The sequence below is a fragment of the Dromaius novaehollandiae genome, unplaced genomic scaffold (genome assembly GCF_036370855.1).
Source record: "Dromaius novaehollandiae isolate bDroNov1 unplaced genomic scaffold, bDroNov1.hap1 HAP1_SCAFFOLD_272, whole genome shotgun sequence".
NCBI lineage: Eukaryota > Metazoa > Chordata > Aves > Casuariiformes > Dromaiidae > Dromaius > Dromaius novaehollandiae.
Genome location: NW_026991307.1, coordinates 1313 through 11299, shown reverse-complemented (window position 1 = coordinate 11299; position 9987 = coordinate 1313). Strand labels below are relative to the sequence as shown.

General features: G+C 71.8%; 1 protein-coding gene and 1 long non-coding RNA gene across 2 annotated transcripts; one reads left to right on the top strand and one right to left on the bottom strand.

The window, feature by feature from the left end:
• The first annotated feature begins 261 nt into the window (after positions 1 to 261).
• LOC135325766 (bcl2-associated agonist of cell death-like) lies at positions 262 to 5191 on the top strand. Its single transcript, XM_064503769.1, has 3 exons — positions 262 to 405; positions 1266 to 1447; positions 5025 to 5191. Exons 1-3 carry the CDS (start codon positions 288 to 290, stop codon positions 5148 to 5150), a joined length of 426 nt encoding a protein of 141 aa, XP_064359839.1. The 5' UTR covers positions 262 to 287; the 3' UTR covers positions 5151 to 5191.
• An 871-nt stretch (positions 5192 to 6062) lies between these two features.
• LOC135325765 (uncharacterized) lies at positions 6063 to 9100 on the bottom strand. The gene is made up of 2 exons (XR_010386551.1): positions 9050 to 9100; positions 6063 to 7375 (listed from the first exon to the last, which is right to left on the bottom strand). It is a non-coding gene; the product is annotated as an uncharacterized LOC135325765 (long non-coding RNA).
• Positions 9101 to 9987: the final 887 nt, after the last annotated feature.

The window sequence follows — 9987 nt, the reverse complement described above, 5'->3', positions numbered from 1 at the left end:
GGGGGGGCCCAAGGCTTTGGGGATCCCCTGAGGGGGGGCTGGTTTTGGGGGGGGCCCTGGGGGGGTCCCATGTGTGGGGGGGAGCTGGGGGGGCAGTTGGGGGGGGGTTGGGGTGTCCCTGGGCTTGGGGATCCCCCGGGGGGGGGGCTGGTTATGGGGGGGGGCTGGGGGGGGTCTCCAAGATTTGGGGACCCATTTGGGGGCGGGGGGGGCCCCGCGGGTGCCTGTTTTGGGGGGGAAAAGCTGAAATTAATGTTTTTGGGGGGGGGGCAGCCCCCCCCCCGAGGATGTTCCGCCTGGAGGAGTTCCCGGAGGAGCCCCCCGCGCTGGGGCGGCCCCGCGACCCCCCCGAGTCGCCCTGGGGGGGGACCCCCACGCCCAGCCAGCCCGGCACCCCCACGGCAGGTAAGAGCCCCCCCCGGGTCCTCGTTTTTTTTTTGGGGGGGGGGGGGACACCCCCAATTCCCTGCCAGAAGGGGGAGGCGATGAGAGGTGCCCCCCCAAATCCTTTCAAGGGGGGGCCCAATTCCCTGCCAGAAGTGGGGGGGGGGAATGAGAGGTGCCCCCCCAAATCCTTTCAAGGGGGGGGCCCAATTCCCTGCCAGAAGTGGGGGGGGATGAGAGCTGCCCCCCCAAATCCTTTCAAGGGGGGGGCCCAATTCCCTGCCAGAAGTGGGGGGGGGATGAGAGGTGCCCCCCCAAATCCTTTCAAGGGGGGGGCCCCAATTCCCTGCCAGAAGTGGGGGGGGATGAGAGGTGCCCCCCCCAATCCTTTCAAGGGGGGGGCCCAATTCCCTGCCAGAAGTGTGGGGGGGATGAGAGGTGCCCCCCCCAATCCTTTCAAGGGGGGGGCCCAATTCCCTGCCAGAAGTGGGGGGGGGATGAGAGGTGCCCCCCCAAATCCTTTCGGGGGGGCCCCCAATTCCCTGCCAGAAGTGTGTGGGGGGGATGAGAGGTGCCCCCCCAAATCCTTTCAAGGGGGGGCCCCAATTCCCTGCCAGAAGGGGGGGGGGATGAGAGCTGCCCCCCCAAATCCTTTCAAGGGGGGGGGCCCCAATTCCCTGCCAAAAGCGGGGGGGGGGAAGATGAGAGCTGCTTTTTTTTGGGGGGGTCCAATTGCCTGCAGAAAGGGGGGGGTACCCAAATCCCCCCCCCCCCAAAAAAAGGGTTTTCCCCCCCAATTTGCGGTGCCGCCCCCTAACCGGAGCCTGGCCGGGGGGGGGGGGTCCCGTCCCCCCCCCCCCCCGGTGCCTCTGTCCCCGCAGAGCAGCGGAGCCGCCTGGGCTCGGACCCCGCCGGGGGGCGGGGGGGGGCGGAGGGCGGGGGGGGCCCCCCCGGGGAGGCGCCGGGGTTCCGGGGGCGCTCGCGCTCGGCCCCCCCCGTGCTCTGGGCCGCCCTGCGCTACGGCCGCGAGCTGCGGCGCATGAGCGACGAGTTCCAGCTGCAGGTGCGGGGGGGGGACACGGGGGGGGGGGGGACACGGGGACATTGAGGGGACACGGGGGGGGGACACGGGGGGGTTCGGGGGGTGCTGGCCCCCCCCCGTGCTCTGGGCCGCCCTGCGCTACGGGTGGGAGCTGCGGCGCATGAGCGACGGGGGACACGGGGGGGGCACAGGGACATGGGGACACGGGGGGACACAGGGACATGGGGGGGCCTTGGGGACATTGAGGGGACACGGGGGGGGACACGGGGGGGTTTGGGGGGTGCTGGCCCCCCCCCGTGCTCTGGGCCGCCCTGCGCTACGGGTGGGAGCTGCGGCGCATGAGCGACGGGGGACACAGAGGGGACACGGGGGGGGCGCAGGGACATGGGGGGGCCTTGGGGACACAGGGACATTGGGGACGGCTGGGGGATGCGGGGGGGACACGGGGGGGCCTTGGGGACACAGGGACATCAGGGGGGACACAACACGGGGGGGCCTTGGGGACACAGGGACATTGGGGACAGCTGGGGGACATGGGGGGGCCTTGGGGACACAGGGACATCAGGGACGGCTGGGGGACAGGGGGGACACGGGGGGGCCTTGGGGACACAGGGACATTGGGGACGGCTGGGGGACAGGGGGGACACGGGGGGGCCTTGGGGACACAGGGACATCAGGGACGGCTGGGAGACAGGGGGGACATGGGGGGGCCTTGGGGACACAGGGACATTGGGGACAGCTGGGAGACAGGGGGGACATGGGGGGGCCTTGGGGACACAGGGACATTGGGGATGGCTAGGGGACATGGGGGGGCCTTGGGGACACAGGGACATTGGGGATGGTTGGGGGACAGGGGGGACATGGGGGGGCCTTGGGGACACAGGGACATTGGGGACGGCTGGGGGATGCAGGGGGACACAGGGACATGGGGGGCCTTGGGGACACAGGGACATCAGGGACAGCCGGGGGACGCGGGGGGGCACAGGGGCCTTGGGGACACGGAGCAGTGGGGGGCACGGGGTTGTTGGGGACATCGGGGACAGCTGAGGGGCACAGGGGCCTTGGGGACATTGGGGACAGCCAGGGGACCGCTGGGGGACGTGGGGGACACAGGGATATCAGGGACGTGGGGGACTTGGGGACATTGGGCGTGGCTGGGGGATGTGGGGGGGCCTTGGGGACATAGGGGACAGCCAGGGGACGCAAGGGGCACGGGGACATCGGGGTTGTTGGGGACATCGGGGACCGCTGGGGACATGGGCCTTGGGGACAGCCGGGGGGGAACAGGGCCTTGGGGACGTGGGGACATCGGGGACAGCTGGGGGATGCGGGGGGGCCTTGGGGACACAGGGACAGCTAGGGGACATGGGGACATTAGGGACGCAGGGGGGCACGGGGACATCAGGGATGGCTGAGGGACGCGGGGACATTGGGGACAGCCCAGGGGATGTTGGGGACATGGGCACGGGGTCCTTGGGGACATGGGGGACACGAGGACATCGGGGATGGCTGGGGACATCGGGGACAGCTGAGGGACGCGGGGGGCATTGGGGGCATTGGGGACACGGGGACATTGGGGACACGGGGACATTGGGGACAGCTGGTGGGTGTGAGGGGCACAGGGACCTCGGGGATGTGGGGGGACACTGGGGACAGCCGGGGGACACGGGGGGGCACAGGGACGTTGGGGACATGGGAGACATCGGGGACAGCTTGGGGATGCTGGTGGCATGGGGACATGGGGACACTGGGGACAGCCGGGGGACACGGGGGGGCACAGGGACCTCGGGGCTGTGTGTGGGGTGTGGGGACACTGGGGACAGTGGGGGACCTGGGCTCAGGGACGTTGGGGACACGGGGGGCACAGGGGCCTTGGGGACATGGGGGACATTGGGGACAGCTGGGGGACACGGGGGGGCTCAGGGACATTGGGGACACAGAGGGACATGGGGGACATTGGGGACACGGTGACACGGGGGTCTTGGAGACATGGGGGGACTTTGGGGACATGGGACATGGAGGACACGGGGCTCGGGGACATGGGGGGACTTCAGGGACAAGGGGACAGGGGGGTGGGGACATGGGGGGGCCTTGAGGACACTGGGGACACGGGGGGGCTCGGGGACACGGAGGGACTTTGGGGACATGGGAGGATGCTGAGGGGACATCAAGGACATGGGGGCTCAGGGGACACTGGGACAAGGGACACGGGGACGTGGGGGGACACGGGGTTCGGGGATGTGGGGGGGCTTTGGGGACACGGGGGGACACCGAGGACACTGGGGGGCCTTGGGGGACATGGGGGGACACGGGGGGGCCTTGGGGGACATGGGGGGGACATGGGCTCAGGGACATGGGGGGACATTGGGGACAAGGAGGGGACGTGGGGGGGACACGGGGGGGCCTTGGGGACAAGGGAGGGGACATGGGGGGGCTCAGGGACATGGGGGGGACACAGGGGACCTTGGGGGACGTGGGGGGGGGACACGGGCTCAGGGACATGGGGACATTGGGGACAAGGAGGGGACATGGGGACACGGGGGGGCCTTGGGGACAAGGGAGGGGACATGGGGGGGCTCAGGGACATGGGGGGGACGTGGGGGGGACACGGGCTCAGGGACATGGGGACATTGGGGACAAGGAGGGGACGTGGGGGGGACACAGGGGACCTTGGGGGACGTGGGGGGGGACACGGGCTCAGGGACATGGGGGGGACATTGGGGACAAGGGAGGGGACATGGGGGGGCTCAGGGACATGGGGGGGACGTGGGGGGGGACATGGGCTCAGGGACATGGGGACATTGGGGACAAGGAGGGGACGTGGGGGGGACACAGGGGACCTTGGGGGACGTGGGGGGGGACACGGGCTCAGGGACATGGGGGGGACACTGGGGACAAGGAGGGGACATGGGGGGGACACGGGGGGCCCTTGGGGACAAGGGAGGGGACATGGGGGGGCTCAGGGACATGGGGGGGACGTGGGGGGGGACACGGGCTCAGGGACATGGGGGGGACACTGGGGACAAGGAGGAAGGAGGGGACATGGGGGGGACAAAACGGGGGGGCCTTGGGGACAAGGGAGGGGACATGGGGGGGCTCAGGGACATGGGGGGGACGTGGGGGGGGACACGGGCTCAGGGACATGGGGGGGACATTGGGGACAAGGAGGGGACGTGGGGGGACACGGGGGGGCCTTGGGGACAAGGGAGGGGACATGGGGGGGCTCAGGGACATGGGGGGGACGTGGGGGGGGACACGGGCTCAGGGACATGGGGGGGACACTGGGGACAAGGAGGGGATGTGGGGGGGACCCGGGGGGGCCTTGGGGACAAGGGAGGGGACATGGGGGGCTCAGGGACATGGGGGGGACGTGTGGGGGGGACACGGGCTCAGGGACATGGGGGGGACATTGGGGACAAGGAGGGGACATGGGGGGACACGGGGGGGCCTTGGGGACAAGGGAGGGGACACGGGGGGACATTGGTGACGCGGGGGGGCTCAGGGACATCGTGTCCCCCCCCCAGTGCCAAATTCGGGGGGGGGGAGTGACCCCAACTCGGGGCCCCCCTTAACCCCCCCTTCCCCCCCCCCCCCGCAGGTGCTGCCGCGGCCGCGGAGCCTGGGGGGGCGGGGGGGGCCGCTGGGGCTGGCTGGGGGCCTGGTGGGGCCGCCGCCCCCCCCGCGCCCCCCCGCCGCCCCCCCGCCCCGCCGCGACCCCCCCTGAGCCGCCCCCCCCCCCCGAATAAACCCCCCCTTTGTAACCGCCTCGGGCTGCTTTGGGGGGGGGGACCCCAAATGGGGGGGGTTGGGGGGGTTGTGGGGGGCCCCCCCCCAAAAAGGGGGGCTAAAAGGGGGGAGACCCCAAAAAAGGGGGGGGTCCCTCAAAAGGGGGGGGCACCCAAGAGGTGGGGGGCACCCGGAAAGGGGGGGGGCCCAAAAAGGAGGGGGCACCCAAAAAGGGGGGACACCCAAAAGTGGGGGGGCCCCAAAAAGGGGGGGGCACCCAAGGAGGACACCCAAAAGTGGGGGGGGGCCAAAAAGGGGGGGGTACCCAAGGGGGGGTCACCCCAAAAGTGGGGGGGGCACCCAAGGGGGGGGCACCCCAAAAGTGGGGGGCATCCAAAATTGGGGGGCCCCGAAGAGGTGGGGGGCACCCAAAAAGTGGGGGGGACCCCAAAAGGCGGGGGGGGGCCCAAGATACGTGGGTGACCCCCCCAATGGAGGGAGGCCCCCCCCGAAAAGAAGGGGGGCCCCAAAATACCTGGGAGCACCCCAAAACCCGAGGGGGGGGTCCCAAAATACGGGGGGGCCCCCAAATGCCTCAGGGTCACCCCAAAATACACGCGAGCCCCCCCCAATTAGGGGGGGGCACCCCAAAATGGGGGGGCACCCCAAAATGCCACAAATCCCCCCAAATTTGGGCCGGAAAGTCCCCGTGACCCCCCCCCCAAAACGTGCATTTTTTTGGGGGGGGCCCCCAAAACCCGCCCTTGTTCCCCCCCCCGGATTCACCCCCAAAATCGCTGGATTTCACCCCAAAACGAGCTGCAAACGTCAATAGAAATTAAGGGGGCCCCCCCCCCAAACCGGCCCCCCCCCCCAAATTCCCCCCCCCCCAAAAAAAGCCACCAAGCTCTAGAAGAATAAAAGACTCTTATTGTACAAAGGGGGGGGCACCCCGAAACCGGGGGGGGCCCCCCGAAACCGGGGGGGGCCCCGACAGCAGAGCCGGACAGACAGACACCCCCGCGACGGGGGGGTTCGGGGCCGGGGGGGGGGGGAGTATAAAAATAGCCCTTTTTAGCACAGCCCCCCCCCAAATTTGGGGGGGTGACGCGGTGGGGGGGGCCCCCCCCTTCTGGCAAAGTGGGGGGGGGCCCCGAAATCCCCCCGTGGCCCCCCCAAATTTTTTTTTTGGGGGGGGGGCGAGTGAAGCGCGGAGGAATCGGTGCTTTAGTGTTGTGGAAGCGGCTGCCCCCCCCCCTTTGCACCCCCAAAATGGGGGGGCCCCCCAAAAGTGACCCCCCCCTCTTTTAGGCAGGGTTATTTTTGGGGGGGGCCCCCCAAAATGGCGGTGGTTTGGGGGGGGGTTGGAGTGTCAAGTGAGGTTTTTGGGGGGGGGGTCGGCCCCCCCCCCCTTTAGTGGTCTCAGAAGTGGGGTGCGGAGGGAGCCCCCCCCCTTTTGAAATGTGGGGGGGGCCCTGGGAGAACGGGGGGGGGTGGAATATTGGGGGGGTCCCTAAATTTTGGGGGGGGCCTCTGAGGTCGGCTAGGGCCCCCCCCAAACCTCAAGGGCCCCCCCAGATCCTTAAAGGGGCCCCCCCCACGTTCCCAAGGGGCCCCCCCAACTCAAAGGGACCCCCCCCCCAGGTCTCCAGGGCCCCCCCCAGCTCCTGAAAGGGCCCCCCCAGCTCTGAAGGGCCCCCCCAGATTCCCAGGGGGCCCCCCCAGATCCTTAAAGGGGCCCCCACATTCCCAGGGGGCCCCCCCAGGTCCTTAAAGGGGCCCCCCCACATTCCCAGGGGACCCCTCCTATTTTGAAGGGCCCCCCCTTTTCTGAAGGGCCCCCCCACTTCCCAAGGGGGCCCCCAACTTCCCAAGGGCCCCCCCAATTCCCAAGCCCCCCCCCCATCCTGAAGGCCCCCCCCCATTCGCGAGGGCCCCCCCCAAATCTCCCCGGGGGGGGGGTGGAAAGCGCAGGGAGGGCGGAGGTTGTTGGGGGGGGGTCGGGAGTCGGGGGGGGTCGGGGGTCCGCGGGGGGGGGCAGGTCCGCGGGGGGGGGCCGGGGGGTGGCGGGGGGTCTCAGAGCACCGTGGTGTCGCCGGGGCCGGGGGGGGCGGTGGCGCTGGCCCCCCCCGCGGGGCGGCGCTGGGCCTGCAGGAAGCGCTGCACCTCCTCGGGCAGCGCCAGCAGCTCCAGCTCGCGGCCCCGCTCCAGCTCCAGCGCCAGCTGCGGGGGGGGGGCACGGTCAGGGGGGGTCCCCCAAGCCCCCCCCGCACCCCCAACCCCCCCGCAGTGCGCCCGGGGGGGTCCCCTGAAAGCCACCGCACCCCTAAACCTACCCGGGGGGGTGCAAGGGACCCCAAAGCCCCCCCCCTGCACCCCTAAAGCTACCTGGGGGGCTTCAAGGGACCCCCAATGCCCCCCCCGCACCCCAAAACCTACCTGGGGGGGTCCCAGGGGACTCCAAAGCCCCCCGCACCCCAAAACCTACCCGGGGGGGCTCCAATGGACCCCAAAGCCCCCCCGCACCCTAAACCTACCTGGGGGGGCTCCGGGGACCCCAAAGCCCCCCGCACCCCCAATCCCCCCGCAGTGCGCCCGGGGGGGTCCCCTGAAAGCCACTGCACCCCAAAACCTACCTGGGGGGGCTCCAGGGACCCCAATGCCCCCCCCGCACCCCTAAACCTACCTGGGGGGGCTCCGGGGACCCCAAAGCCCCCCCGCACCCCAAAACCTACCGGGGGGCTTCAAGGGACCCCAATGCTCCCCCTGCAGCCCAAAGCCTACCTGGGGGGGGGCCCAGGGGACCCCAAAGCCACCCCAATGCCCCCCACAATGACCCCAGGGACCCCAACCCCCCCCCCAGGGACCCCCCAACCCCCAAGGGACCCCCCCAACCCCCAGGGGACCCCCAAACACCCCCAAAATACCCCCAGGGACCCCAACCCCCCCCACTATAACCCCAGGGGACCCCCAAACGCCCCAGGGGACCCCGAAAGCCCACGAACACCCCCAAATACCCCCAGGGGACCCCCAAACCCCCCCCATAACCCCAGGGGACCCCCAAATCCCCCCATAACCCCAGGGACCCCCAAACCCCCCAAGGGACCCTAACCCCCCCCAAGGGACCCCCAAATCCCCCCTATAACCCCAAGGGACCCCCAAATCCCCCCCATAACCCCAGGGACCCCTAAATCTCCCAGAGGACCCCCAAAACTCCCTGTAGTAACCCTAAGGGAACCCCAAACCCCCAAGGGACCCCCAACCCCCCCCCATAACCCAGGGACCCCCAAACCCCCCAAGGGATCCCCAAAGCCCCTCCATAACGCCGGGACCCCTAAATCTCCCAGGGAACCCCCAAACCCCCCAAGGGACCCTAACCCCCCCCAGGGGACCCCCAAATCCACCCCAGGGCACCCCCAACCCGCCCAGGGACCCCCAAATCCCCAGGGGACCCCCAATCCCCCCCATAACCCCAGGGGACCCCCAAACCCCCCCAGGGACCCCCAAATCCCCCCCATAACCCCAGGGGACCCCCAAATCCACCACAGGGACCCCAAATCCCCCCCATAACCCCAGGGGACCCCCAAACCCCCCCCCAGGGACCCCCAAATCCCCCCCATAACCCCAGGGGACCCCCAAATCCACCACAGGGACCCCCAAATCCCCCCCCCCGGCCCCCCCCGACCCCCCCCCCAGCCCCATAACCCCAGGGGACCCTCAACCCCCCAAGGGACCCCCAAATGCCCCCCATAACCCCAGGGACCCCCAAATCCCCCCCCGGCCCCCCCGGGCCCCCCCCGGGCTCACGCAAGGCTCCTCGGCGCGGATCTGCTCCAGGACCCCCCCGGTGCCCCCCCGGTGCCCCCCCCGGGCCCCCCCCGGGCCCCCCGGGCTCACGCGAGGCTCCTCGTCGCGGATCTGCTCCAGGACCCCCCGGTGCCCCCCCCGGCCCCCCCCGGGCTCACGCGAGGCTCCTCGTCGCGGATCTGCTCCAGGACCCCCGGTGCCCCCCCGGGCCCCCCCGGGCCCCCCCCGGGCCCCCCCGGGCTCACGCGAGGCTCCTCGTCGCGGATCTGCTCCAGGACCCCCCGGTGCCCCCCCGCCCCCCCGGGCCCCCCCCGGGCTCACGCGAGGCTCCTCGTCGCGGATCTGCTCCAGGACCCCCCGGTGCCCCCCCCGGGCCCCCCCGGGCCCCCCCCGGGCCCCCCCCGGGCTCACGCGAGGCTCCTCGGCGCGGATCTGCTCCAGGACCCCCCGGTGCCCCCCCCGGGCCCCCCCCGGGCCCCCCCGGGCTCACGCGAGGCTCCTCGTCGCGGATCTGCTCCAGGACCCCCCGGTGCCCCCCCGGTGCCCCCCCCGGCCCCCCCCCGGGCTCACGCGAGGCTCCTCATCGCGGATCTGCTCCAGGACCCCCCGGTGCCCCCCCCGGGCCCCCCCCGGGCCCCCCGGGCCCCCCCCGGGCTCACGCGAGGCTCCTCGTCGCGGATCTGCTCCAGGACCCCCCGGTGCCCCCCCGGTGCCCCCCCCGGCCCCCCCCCGGGCTCACGCGAGGCTCCTCGTCGCGGATCTGCTCCAGGACCCCCCGGTGCCCCCCCCGGTGCCCCCCCCCGGTGCCCCCCCCGGGCCCCCCCCGGGCTCACGCGAGGCTCCTCGTCGCGGATCTGCTCCAGGACCCCCCGGTGCCCCCCCGGTGCCCCCCCCCGGGCCCCCCCCGGGCTCACGCGAGGCTCCTCGGCGCGGATCTGCTCCAGGACCCCCCGGTGCCCCCCCCGGCCCCCCCCGGCCCCCCCCCGGGCTCACGCGAGGCTCCTCGTCGCGGATCTGCTCCAGGACCC